The following is a 14,218-nucleotide window of genomic DNA, read 5'->3' as shown; positions in this document are numbered from 1 at the left end:
CTCCTCATCTCCATCTTAAAAGGGAGGCCTCTTATTCTTAACAAAAACAAAAATACGTGGGGAAAAAAACTGTGTCTGCTAGTTCTAATCCTCCCCACAAATGGAAACATCCTCCCAGTATCCTCCAGATCAAATCCCCTCAGGATCTTATATGTTTCAATAAGATCACCTCTCAATCTTCTAAACTCCAATGGGTATAGGCCCAACCTGTTTAATCTAACTTCATAGGATAAGCCCTTCATCCCAGGTATGAGTCAAATGAACATTCTTTGAACTGCTTCTAATGCAATTATATATTTTTTCAAATAAGGAGACAAAAACTGTACACCGTATCCCAGATGTGGTCTCCCCAATGCCTTATACAGCTGCAATAAAACTTGCCTACTTTTATATATGATTGCTCTTGCAATAAATGCCAACATTCCACTTGGCTTCCTAATCACTTGCTAAACCTGCATACTAATTTGTGATTCATGTACAGAATACCCAGATCCCTTTGTACCACTGAGTTCGACAATCTCTCTCCATTTAAATAGTATACTGCTTTTCTATTCTTCCTGCCAAAGTGAACAAGTTCACACTTTCCTACATTATACTCCATCTGCCAATTTTTTACCCACTCATTTAACCTGCCTATGCCCCTTTGCAGACTCTCTACCTCCTCTTGATAACTTACTTTCCTGCCTTATCTTGATGTCATCGGCAAGTTTAGCTACCATACATTCGGTCCCTTCATCCAAATCATTGATGTAGATTGTAAGTAGTTGGGGCCCCAGCGCTGATCCCTGTGGTAATCCACCAGTTGCAGCTTGCAAAAAGGACCCATTTATCCCTACTCTCTACTTCCTGTTAGCTAACCAATCCTTTATCCATGGTATTATGTTACCCACTACATCATGCTCTCTTATCTTATATAGTAACCTTTGATATGGCACCTTATCAAATGCCTTTTGGAATTCCAGGTACACTGCACCTTTATCCACCTTGCTTGTTACTTCCTCAAAAAACTGTAATAAATTAACTAAACACGATTTCCCTTTCACAAAGCTATGCTGACTCTGCCTGATCACACTAACATTTTCTAAGTATCTTGCTATAACATCCTTAATAATGGATCCTAGTAATTTCCCTATGACAGACGTTAGGCTAACTGGTCTGTAATTTCCTGCTTTCTGTCTCCCTCCTTTCTTGAATATAGGTGTTACATTAGCCATTCTGCAATTCACTGGGATCCTTCCAGAATCTAAGGAATTTTGGAAGATTATAAATAATGCATCCACCATCTCTGCAGCCACTTCTTTTAAGGCACTAAAATGCAGGACATCTGGTCCTGGGGACTGGTCAACCTTTAGGTCTAATAATATTCCCAGCACCTATTCCCTAGTGATGGTAACTTTCTCCCGCACATTCAATCTTTTGATCTTCAAATATCTTTGGGAAGTTTTCTAAGTCTTCTACAGCAAAGTCAGGCACAAATGTTCAATGCCTCTGTCATTTCCTTGTTTTCCATTATCAATTCCCCAGGACTCTGTTGAGGACTAACACTAGCTTTAGTTATAATTTTTCTATTTAAATATTTGCAGAAACTCTTACTATCTGTTTTTATATTACTAGCTAGTTTTATTTCCTCCTCTTCTTTCTCCCTCTTTTTTTAGTCATGGTTTGCTGATTCTTAAAATCTGACCAATTTGTAGTGTTTTGTTCAATTTTATACAATGCTTAATTTCTCAGAATTTTTCTTTCATACTGGAATATATCTTTGATAGTTATTAAATATCTCCTTAAAAGTCTGCCACTGCATCTCCACTGTCCTACCTCTTAAGGAAAACTAGGTTAAGAGAGAGTCTGGGGAGTATTTTATACAAAATTAATCTTTTTGAAGTAAAGTTGCTATCTTGAAAGCAGTAGCCATTTGTGCATTGCAATATCCCACAAACAGACATGAATCTGTTTTCTTTTTGGTGATGATTGTTGAGGGAGGAATGTTGGCCCAGAAACTCCTTGGTCATCTCTCAACAGTGCTACACAATCTTGAGCATCCACCCAGACAACTTCCCCAGCATCCCACGATGTAATGCCTTCTCACCCTTCTGAGCTCCTCCACAAGGCCTCTGAACTTCCTACACCCACCATACCCCTCCCCCGCAATATGAGCCCTCCAATCTGCCTCTGGCCATGGTTGCTATGGGAGAGACTAGAACTAGGGGGCACAGTTTAAAAATAAGGGCTCTCCTATTTCAGACGGAGATGAGGAAATTCTTTTTCTGAGTCGTTGGTCTGTGGACATTTCTAAGTAATAAGGGACTATTTAAATTCAAGTTGTCTCCTTGCCATTTCTCATTATCTCTGATCTTCCTTTGCAACTGTGCATTTTTTTTTAACCTTTTTCCAATCCTTTACTTTGTCTTAAAGTTCATCATCTCTTTATGATCTCTCTTGTTTCTAGTTCTCCATCTCTTTACTTCTCTCACTCTTTGACATGGTGCTATATCATAGTTCTTGATAATATCTATGAGTTTCTCTCTGTTTTATCTTGGATCTTCATTGTTCATCCCTCAATCAATAATTTATTTTGTTTTACAGCCCATTCTTCAGCCTGTGCTTTGCCTGACCCTCTCTAACTTTCCATTCCATACTTCTCTGTCCACAATACTAAAGAGCTGAATATTAAAATCAGAGTTGGGGGGTCTGGATTATGGTCAGAAAATCTGTAAGAATTTGTTTCCCTTAGGCCCTGCTGTATTTAATGGAATGCCTATGTTTCCAGGCTACTGGAGCTGTCTGTCTGGATGACGGGTGAGGCATTTGGCACCAGGTCACCAGAAGATCAGCTGGGGAAGATTGGGGTGGGTAGGAATGCTGTTGGTAGGAAGGAAGACCAGAGTCTGGAACTGGGGAAGATCAGGGAGGCTGGAGCAGGGATTGATCAGAGGTCAGGCAACATTGGGTAGGCCAGGATCGAGATAGATCACAAGGGTGAGGGGCAATTGGAGTAGAGGCAGACAAGAGGGTTCATGGGCAGAGTGGAGGAAGGGGTGATGGGTGTATGGAGTTCAGAGGCCCCAAGCGGGATCAGAATGGTCAGCTGGGTGAAAGGGTGTCATATTGTGGGATGCTGGGGAAGCTGGTACACTGGATCTAAGGTCCAAGGAAAATTCAGCCAGCTATGGTTTTGAATTTAAAATGGTGGATGAATATGAGTCTTGCTGCCTCATTATTATATTTAAATTACCAACCCCTCTCCTGCAAGTGCGTTGGTTGGCTGTCCACTGTCTAACCTTCATTAAGAGAAGTAGGCGGGTTGGGGTCAGGATTCAGATATTGAACATTTTAACATCCTGCTTGACTCAAACCCTACCTTTTTAGGGGTTAAAATTACTCCCCTATTATGTCAGTCTTACTTTTGATTTCCATTACTTACTACTTAGTTTCCTCTTTCCTTGCTTCACTCAAGTGCTTTATTGTGTTTTCTTTCTGCTATTATCAAAAGTCTGCAATAGTGAAGTTTACCTCCTCCATCATTAAAAGACTTGCATTTATCTAGCACCTTTCATGACCACAGGACATCCCAAAATGTTTTAAAACCACTTAAATATTTTTGAATTTAGTCACTGTTTTATATATATTTATATATATATATATATATATATAGGAAACAAAAACAACCAATTGTACTCAGCAAGCTCCCACAAACAGCAATGCGATAATGACTATATAATCTGTTCTCATGTGTTCATTGAGGGATAAATATTGGTCAAGACACGGAGAACTCTCCTACTCTTCTTTGAAATAGCAGCAAATGATCTTTTACATTCATCTGTGGGGGTTGATGAGACCTTGGTTTACCCAAAAGACACCGCCTCCGACTGTGCAGCCCTCCCTCACTGGAGTGTCACCTTAGATTACATGGTCAGATCTCTGTAGCGGGCCTTGGACCGCAAACTTTCTGACTTGAGGTGAGTGCTACCACTGCTGACACACTTTCCTTGGCATATCTCAAAACTGATCCCAAAGCAGATTGTTTTCTCTTCCTGACACTGGCTGACCTGCAAGTACTGCATTTTCTGGTTTCATTTCAGACTGTCAGCATTTGTAGTTTTTCACACTAATGAATGCTGCAGTGGTACATTGGTGTACTGGCACACTCTGTGAGGCACTCAGAGTTCTCACATAGGCTGTCATCTAGAACACTGACCCCTCTTTCGGACAGGTCCTGACTGACCTGTTTGTTTCCAGTTTTATCTCATTAAAACATCATTCTTTTGACGTTGTTTCTGAGCTTTCTTTGATTTAATCACGAGGTCTGAGTTAAAATTTAATTAGCTCACTGTTGGCATTATCTTTTAAGTAAGGATCAGTTTTTCAAAAATACATGATTTTCCTTGCCAATTTTCTCCCCTTCCTCCCGCAGGTGAGTTGCCAAGATACCATTTCACAAGCACAGATCATCCTTTAATACCTCACCCAAGTGAAAGTTGACCGTGGGACTAATTGGCTGGCATAAGTGGAAAAAAAACCTCATAGCTGGGCCCAATCCTGCCTTCACTGGACTTTCAATTAAGATCACTGGATAGCAATCAAGCCACTTTCCACCCATCCCACCCATCTGCAGACACTGAGGCCATTTGGGCACTTCTGCTATCATCCCAGCTAAGAACAGTGAACCCAGCATGAAGCCTTCTGATCAGTATGGTTTACTTGGCACAATTACACTGGATCAGAACAGAAAATCCAGTCAATACAGTCAGCACCCATAGAAACAAAAGACAAGTTAAATTTTCGTAGTTATTCCCTTAATTTGACATTAATTTGTCATTCTTTACAGATGCTCACTGCATTATTACACATACGAACATACAAACATACAAAGCAGGAGTTGGCCATTCAGTCCTTCAAGCCCACTCCGCCATTCAATAAGATCATGGCTGATCCGATTGTAACCTCCCACCCACCCCTAATAACATTTCACCCCTTTGTTAATTAAGAATCTATCTAGCTCTGCCTTAAAAATATTCAAAGGCCCTGCTTCCATTGCTTTTTGAGGAAGAATTCCAAAGACTCACGACCCTCTGAGAAAAAATTTCTCCTTTCCGTCTTAAATGAGCAACTCATTTTTAAATTGTGACCCCTAGTTCTAGATTCTCCCACAAGAGGAAACATCCACGTCCACTCTATCAAGACACCTCAGGATCTTAAAGGTTTCAATAAAGGCACGTCTTATTCTTCTAAATTCCAGTGGATACAAGCCTAATCTGTCCAACCTTTCTTCATAAGACAACCACCCATTCCTGGTATTAGCCTAGTAAACCTCAGAACTACTTCTAATGCATTTATATCTTTCCTCAAATGAGACTAACACAGTACTCCAGATATTGTTTCACCAATGCCCTGGTGAGCACAACCTCCCTACTTTTGTATTGAATCCCCCTCACAATAAACAATAACGTTCTATTTGCTCTCCTAATTACTTGCCATACCTGCATACTCAGTTTTTGAGATTCATGCACTGGGACACCCAGATCCCTCTTGACCTCAGAGTTCTGCAATCTCTCACCCTTTAAATAATATGCTTCTTCTTTATTCTTCCTGCCAAAATGGACAATTTCACATTTGCCCACATTATACTCCATTTGCCATGTCTTTGCCCGCTCACTTAACCTATCTATGTCACTTTGTAGCCTCCTTATGTCCTCTTTACAACTTACTTTCCAGCCTATCTTTGTGTCATCAGCAACTTTAGCAACTATAGCTTCGGTCCTTCCTCCAAGATGTTTATATTAATTGTAAAAAGTTGAGGACCCAGCACTGATCCCTGTGGCACACCAGTCATTACATCCCACCAACCAGAAAGAAACCCATTTATGCTTACCCTCTGTTCCCTGTTAGCTAACCAATCTTCTGTCCATGCCAATGTGTTATCCCATATACCATGATCTCTTATTTTCTGCAATAACCTTTGATGTGGCACCTTATCAAATGCCTTCTGGAAATCAAAGTACAGTACATCCACTAGTTGCCCTTTATCCACAGCACGTGACTCCTTCAAAGGACTCCAGTAAATTGGTTGAATATGATTTTCCTTTCACAAAACCATGTTGACTCTGTCTGATTGTCTTGATTTTTTTGAAGTGCCCTGCTATAACATCTTTAAAATGAGCTTCTAACATTTTCCCTATGGCAGACGTTAAGAGGCCTGTAGTTTCTGACTTTCTCTCTCCCTCCTTTTTTGAATAAAGGAGTTACATTTGCTATTTTCCAATCTCATGTAATCTTCCCCAAATCTAGGGAATTTTGGAAAATTAAAACCAAGGCATCAACTATATCACTAACCATTTCCTTCAAGGCCCCAGGATGAAGTCCATCAGGAAGCAGGGATTTGTCAGCCCGCAGCTCCAACATTTGCTCAATACCACTTCCCTGGAGATGGTAATTTTCCCGAGTTCCTCCCTCCCATTTCCTGATTTACAGCTGTTCCTGGGATGTTATTCGTATCCTCTATTGTGAAAACTGATGCAAAATACCCGTTCAATTCATCTTCCATCTTCTTACTTTCCATTAATAATTCCCCGACTCAGTTTCTATAGGACCAACGCTCACTTTGTTAACTCTTTTCTTATTTAAATATTTATAGAAGCCCTTACTATCAATCTTTATACTTCCAGGTAGCATTCTTTCATACTCGAATTTTTCCCTTATTAATCTTTTTCTCATTCTTTGCTGTTTTTTATATTCTGTCCAATATTCTGACCTGCCGCCCATCTTCGTACAATTATATGCTTTTTCTTTAAATTTGATACCGTTTTTAACTTTTATTTGTTAACCACTGATAGTGGATTCTCCCCTTGGAAGTTTTTTTTTTCATTGGAATGTATCTATTCTGTGTATTCTGAAATATCCCCTTAAAAGTCTGCCACTGGATCTCTACAGACCTATCCCTTAATCTCATTTGCCAGGTCACTGTAGCTAGCTCTGCTTTTATGCCCTTAGTTAAGTTTAAAATGCTAGCCTTGGATCCACTCTTCTCTCCCTCAAACTGAATGTAAAATTCAATCATATTATGATCGCTGCTACCTAGGGGTACCTTCACTATGAGGTTATCAATTAATCCCAACTCATTACGCAGCACAAGGTCTAGTATAGCCTGCTCTCTGGCTGGGAGAACTTGACGGAACTTTATTTTAATTTCAGATTTCCAGCATCTTTTGCTTTTCTTTTTAAAAATTCCCTGAATATACTGGCTGAAATCCCACAGAACAGCTTTTAGGAAGTCAGGGGTCATCGGAACAGGAGTAGGCTGGTCAATCTAGCCTAGGATCATTACTGATTGATAGCTCAACTCCATTTAGCGCCTTAACCCTTAATGCTCAACCCAACAAAAATCTAAATTCTCCCAGAATCCACAGTCTTTTGATGGGGAGAGTTCTAATTTTCTACTCCCCTCTGAGAGAAAAAATGCTTCCTGATTTCTCTCCTAAATGGCCTGGTTCTAATTTTAAGATAATGTCCGCTTGTTCTTGATATCCCATTAGAGGAAATGGTTTCTTTGTATCCTATCAAATCGTACTAACATTTTGAACACCTTGATCAGATCACCCCCTCAAACTTCTATACTCAAGGGAATATAGGACAAGTTTATACAGCCTATCCTCATGATTTCACCCTCTAAGCCTCTGAATCTGTGCTACACCAATGTATCCTTCCTGAGGTGCAGTGACCAAAACTGAGCACAACACTCCAGAGGTATACTTGGAATCTCAAACCTCTTTGTTCTTCTACAGTTCCTAGTTTCTCACCATTTAGAAAATATTCCAATTTGTCTTTCTTAGGTTTAAGGTGGATTACCTCACACATTGAACTCCATGTTTCATTACGGTTTTGGAGGGTTCTTCCCAAATAATCTTATTCCCATTTAATCAATGCAAATTATTAGCCTTTAATTTTCTCTGAAAATGTTCCTTACCTCAATGGATTGAATGGCCTCCATCTGTGCTGTATGCTTCTGATTCAATAACTCCTGAAAGGCTGAGACTCTTTACTGTGATACAGTTCGACATGTGCACGTTGCTCTCCAATGTCTTTCCCCAGGGACCATTTCTCACATGCGACACCAGCCTGTTGTTCCACATCATTAGCCTTGAAAGGTCTGAGAAGAATTACAGCTTTCAACTCATTAGAAATGACGTGAGGCGGTGTGGACCTTAATAAGGTACAGATATAAGAGAGGAATCAGTATGGTGCAGCCAAAAGATAGGCATAAAGTGGGGTAATCTCATAGAAGAGCAGAAACGAACTGCTGAGGAGTCAGGAGAGAGAGGCACAAATGGGATACAGCTTCTGAGGTGGAGAGTGGTGGACGAATTACAGGGGAGGATCACACAAAATATATCAACAGTGGGATAAGGCAGGAGGAGGATTGCCATGTTAGGAATATAGGTAAGGGAAGGACTAATTGAATACAGTTATAAGGCAGGAAGAAATGGGAAATAAAAACGGAAAATGAAAAAAGTCTTACATTTATATAATACTAAACAATCACGATCACAAGAAAAAAAGTACGAGGCAAACTAATGGGTCTAAAAAGCTGACCAGTCTCCTAGACCTGATGGCCTGTGTCCTAAGATTTTAAAGGAAGTGGCTGCAGAGATAGTGGATGCATTGGTTGCGATCTTCCAAAATTCCCTAGCTTCTGGAAAGATTCTAAAGCAGATTGGAAAACCACAAATATAACACCACTATTCAAGAAAGGAGGGAGAGAGAAAGCAGGAAACTATAGGCCAATTAGCCTAACATTTGTCAATGGGAAAATGCTAAAATCCATTATTAAGTACGTACATTAAGTCCTCACGAAGTTGTGGTTGCATTACTGAAAATCAGGACTTTAAATGAATCTTCGGTTCCCACCAGAATCAAAAGCCAGAGTTAGGTTCCTTCAGATATTTGTCACCCAGAAAGACCAACCTACAAGTTGAAATACTTTATTGTACATGTGTAGCATTGTGCATTCCTAGCTAGAATAACTGGCAAAATAAAATAAATCACTGAATATAATAGAAATACTGTATAATTTCAAATTAGATAACACTAAATCACCCAAACAAGCCCCGACTAGCACAGCTTCCGTGTCTTACCTGCAGCATTCCTGAAACTCAGCTCAACATTTTGCTTGCTTTCTTTTACTACTGTTTGTCTGTATGTCGCTCTCTCTCTCTCTCCATTCCCACTCTGTCTCTCTTTCCAGACCCTGGACCTCTTCCTGACAGTCTGTAGGATCCAAGCCCCTATACCAGGGATGGAGATTGGGGGGGGGAGGGGGGGCACCAAAAGAGCCAGAGGGGCCAATAAAGGAGCCAGTAGGGGGTGGGGGGAATGGAGCCAGAGATCCCAAGCTCTCCCCCCAACTGCCCTGGGTTATTCACACTTCATCACCCGATTGCTGGTGCCAACTTCCCATCCCTACTTGGCGCTCCTGTTCCTGGATCTCGGGCCTCGCACTCTCCCCAAAGCCTGAGCCTGCAGTGGTTCTGGCATCAGAACATGGTGGCAGTTGGCCCAGAGTTCAGTGCAAGAGGGGCGGAGCCAGAAAATGACGACATAAATTTTAAAAAATGTCCTAAAGAATAGTTAAATCAAAACTATTTTAAGCAAGACAACTTAAAGTGAGGACTTATTGTAGTAGCAGAACATCTAGAAAATCATAATAAAACCATGTTGACTCTGCCTGATTGTATGAAAGGGAAATAGTATTTGATAAACATATTAAAGTTCCTTGAGGATGTAACAAACAAGATAGATAAAGGAATCCCATAAATATAGTATATTTGAATTTCCAAGAAGCATTCGATAATGTGACTACAAAGATAAGAGCTGATGGTGTTGGGGATGATATATCAGTGTGGATGGAGGATTGGCTAATAGAGAGAAAATGGAGTCAGAAAAAATAGTTAATTTTCAGGTTGACAAAGTGTAACTAGTGGAGTGCTGAAGGGATTATTGCTGGGCCCCAGCTATTTACCATCTATATTAATGTCCTGGATGAAGGGACCAACTGTATTTAGAAAACTTTGCTGATGATACTATGATAGGTAAGAAAGCAAGTTGTAAGGAGGATACAAAGAGTCTGCAAAGGGATATAGATAATTTAATTGAGTGGGTGAAAAATTGGCAATCATGTGGGAAAATGAGAAGTTGTCCACTTTAGCAGGAAGAATAGAAAAGCAGATTATTTAAATGGAGAGAAACTGCAGAATGCTGCAGTACAGAGGGACCTGGCTGTCCTTTTATATGAATCTCAAAAAAGTTAGCATGCAGGTACAGCAAGTAATTAGGGAGACAAATGGAATGTTGGTCTTTATTGCAAAGGGATGGAGTATAGGGGAGGGAAGTCTTGCTACAACTATACAGGGCGTTGGTGAGACTGCACCTGAAGTAGTTTTGGTCTTCTTACTTAAGGGATATACTTGCATTGGAATCAGTTCAGAGAAAGTTCACTAGGCTGATTCCTGGAATGAAGGGGTTGTCTTATGAGGAAAGGTTGGGCCTATACTCATGGGAATTTAGAAGTCCGAGAGGTGATCTTATTGAAACATTTAAGGTTCTGAGGTGGCTTGACAGGGTGGATGCTGGAGGATATTTCCTGTCATGGGGGGAATCTAGAACTGAGGGCCATGGTTTCAAAATAAGAAGTCACCCATTTAAGACAGAGATGAGGAGGATTTTTTTCTCTGAGGGTTGTTAGTCTTTAGAATTCTCTTCCACTGACAGCAGTGAAAGCTAGGTCATTGAATATACTCAAGCCGAGTTAGACAGATTTTTAATTGAAAGAGAGTTAAGGATTCTGGAGTACAGGGAGGAAAGTGGAGTTAAGGCTACAATTAGATAAGCAATGATTTTATCAATGGCAAGGCAGCTTTGATGGGCTGAATGGTCTCGTCCAGCTCCTATTTCTTATCTTATTTTCACAATTACAGGATGTCTCAACACACTTTACAGCCAATTAGGTACTTTTTGAGGTGTAGTCTCTGTTGTAACGTAGAAAACATTGCAGTTAATTTGCACTAAGCAAATTCCTGCAGTCAGCAACGTGATAATAACTAAACAATCTGTTTTTTGTGATAGTTGATAGAGGGATACATATTGGCCAGGACACCAGGGATAATATTCCTGCTCTCCTTTGAAAAAAGAACCACAGGATATTTACCTCCACCAAACAAGGCAAGCGGGGCCTTGGTTTAACATCTCTTTCAAAAGACCGCGTCTCCAAAAGTGCAATGTCCCTCAGTACTGCACCGGAGTGTTGGCCCTGATTTTTGTGCCCAAGCCCTGGAATGCATCTCGAACCCGGAATCTCGTGATTCAGAGGCAAATATGCTACCAACTGCACCAGGGAGGTGGCAGCTTAGTGGTAATGTCATTGGACTAATAATCCAGAGACCCAGGATAAAGCTCTAGGGACATGGGTTCAAATCCCACCATGACAGCTGGTGAAATTTAAATTCAATTCATAAATCTGGAATATAAAAATTAGTCTCAGTAATGGTGACCATGAAATTATTAGTGATTGTCATAAAAACCCATCTGGTTCACTAATGTCCTTTGGGAAAGGCCATTAACTGTCCTCCGAAATGACCTAGCAAGGACAATTAGCAATGGGCAACAAATGCTGGCCTTGCCAGAGACATCCATGCCCCATGAAAGAATAAAGAAAAAAGCATTGACATTCAAATGCTGGAAAACTCAGCAGGTCAGACAGCGTCACTGGAAAGAGGAACAAAGTTAACATTTAGGTTGACTACCTTCCATCAGAATTTATGGAAAAAAAGTGATTGGAATTACAGGGAATATAAATGACATTGATTAGTCACAAAGGGGATTGAAGCTGTATGAAAAGTCAAATGGGATGATACTGGGGAAAATATATAACTTCTTGGTCAAGTCTCTCAATTTTGGATTAATGTCTCCTTGTGCTGATAGTTCAAATTACATGACTTGCTCAGTTGAGTGGTACTCATCCATTTTAGCATCAAGGACATGATTTTCATCTATTCTGCACTGGCCTCTCCCCAGCGAGGACAAGTTGAACCAGTCAGTCTCTTCTCATTTGAAATACTTTGGCTTTCAAACACCCATTGTGTTTGAATCTGTAAATCTGTCTGGTCAATGTGATATGTTCTGCTTAACTTGATATGTCATCACATGTAACTAGTTGTTGCAAATGGGATATATGATAGTTATTGACATGGCTTTTTAACACATGACTGGTTGCTACCCATAACTGGTAATTGGCTTCCTCTGTTCATCTGCCTGGAGTGAAAAATTTGTATGCAAATCAGCAGTAATTTTTCCATGGCATGAGGAAGTTTTTGCAACAAGTAGAAACTGCTTCTCTGATCTTAATGTTCACCTGAAAACAATGAATACTTTGAGATTCTGTTCCAGCTCAACTTTTAATGAGAGCTCCTTATACCACTAGTTCAAGAGTACTGCTGACCCCACTTTGAAAGAATCAGACCTCTGCAATTCCCTCCATCCTTCTTGTGTCTCTCATTTTGTAGCTGATCTGTTACATCACTTCAAGTCTGCACTTCAAACTTGCAAGAAATCCAAACACATGGAACAAACTGACCTTAGATTTGGGAGATATTCAAAGTCTTAGTCAATGCTCAGTTGATGATCACTTCCAAGGTAATCATTAATAACCCACTGTTGCAGTGTGAATGAAGGTTGCTGCTGCACTTTCCAACCGTCTGTCAAAGCTTTGCACAAGTTGGCAATTATTTTGAATCAAAATTAGCAAAGCTGAAGTTATCCCTTTTCATCTCCCACCAACTATGAGTTTGGACTGTCTACTTCATCTCCCCTCACACAGATGGCCTACTTAACCCCAAATTAGACAGGTGACTCTACATCTGGCCCACTGCCAGTATATTGTCCGACTCACACTCATTCCCTTACTCCCCGCTGATGCTGGAACTCTTAATCCATATCTTCCTTACCAAGCACTCTTCACCACACTCCCAACCTTTCCCCAATTCAGAACTCTGCAGTCTACAACACCCACCCCCTAGTTAAAAGTTTAATCATTCCCTTTCTTGCCAACTGCATTGGCTCCTGCACATTTATAAACACCAAAATTCTTACCTACAAATCCAAAACTAAAGCTCTACCCTGTTCAAATAATTTCCCTCAGATGCCCCAACATGCTTACTGATATTCCTTATGTCTTAGCATTACTGATAATTAAACAAAAGTGTACTGTATACACTTCTGGTCTCCACTTGATATAAAAAAAGCGATCAAGGTGGAAAAAACACAATTCTACTCGAACTGAGAGGTCATAACTATCAGGAAAACAGACTGAGTCTCTTATCTTTAAGAAAAATGGTGGCAGGTGGGGAAAGGGGTGGTGGCAGGTGACACGATAGAGATCTTTAAAGGGGTTTGAGAGGATAGACTAAGAGGATGTTTCCACTTATTGGGGAGTCCAAAACTTTGGGCCATAAATATGATAGCCACTAACAAATTCAGTAAGGAATTCTGGAGAAACTTAGTTACCCAGAGAGGGGTTGGAATGTAGAACTTGTTATCTCAAGGGCTGTTTCAGGCAATAGGATGTGTTGATCAGGCAGGAAGGAGTAAATAAAATGGGAGGAGACTCATTTGGAGCATAAAGATGAACACAGCTAGTTGGGCCGTATGGAATGTCCCACTGTTAAACTAAATAACCCCACTACCAACGTCATCAGAAATGAGGCCACTTGGCTAGTCTGAGAATATTCCTGGTGCTACCTTCCTTTACAATCCTTAGAACCTCACTCATAACCCCAAATATTCCCTTTGTTTATTGCCAAATATTTCCAATCTTCTGTACCTTGCCAAAGTGACCATTATTCACATGAGCCTCAAAAGGATTAAAAGGCTGGCCAATCATGAAATATCTCAGTTCAGCTCTTCCCTCAATGAACACAAAAATTCACACAAAAAGTAGTCAAGCAAGTTCTGAATATTGGAAATACAGCAACATATTTGGCTGCCATACATGATTGCAAAACTACAACCCCAGTACACTAAGGTTTAGTTGGCACTAAGTGGAAAGTGACGAAAGCCCAGAGACAACTCAGGCACATCATGGACCTCGGTCACAGTAGTAGCACTTCTGTATCAGAGCCTGTATTGTTCAGTTATCACTTAATAAGCAGCTGGTGTGTAGAAGGAAAAAAAA

General features: G+C 40.4%; 1 protein-coding gene across 2 annotated transcripts in view; it reads right to left on the bottom strand.

The window, feature by feature from the left end:
* The window catches only part of glg1a (golgi glycoprotein 1a), a 157,128-nt gene extending 147,842 nt beyond the window's left edge, over positions 1 to 9,286 (bottom strand). Inside the window, exons 1-3 of one of the 2 annotated variants that reach the window (XM_041191137.1) lie at positions 9,129 to 9,286; positions 8,833 to 8,958; positions 7,961 to 8,197 (exon numbers count right to left, since the gene is read on the bottom strand). In XM_041191137.1, the coding sequence (XP_041047071.1) occupies positions 7,961 to 7,984 (24 nt within the window). In that variant the 5' untranslated portion in view covers positions 7,985 to 8,197; positions 8,833 to 8,958; positions 9,129 to 9,286. The remainder of the gene's footprint in view (positions 1 to 7,960; positions 8,198 to 8,832; positions 8,959 to 9,128) is intronic. The other variant, XM_041191138.1, reaches the window with a different exon arrangement.
* Between the last annotated feature and the right edge of the window lie 4,932 nt (positions 9,287 to 14,218).

Source organism: Carcharodon carcharias, chromosome 7 (genome assembly GCF_017639515.1).
Source record: "Carcharodon carcharias isolate sCarCar2 chromosome 7, sCarCar2.pri, whole genome shotgun sequence".
Taxonomy (NCBI): domain Eukaryota; kingdom Metazoa; phylum Chordata; class Chondrichthyes; order Lamniformes; family Lamnidae; genus Carcharodon; species Carcharodon carcharias.
The sequence above is the reverse complement of the archived record's forward strand: the minus strand, read 5'-3'. Positions and strand labels throughout refer to the sequence as shown.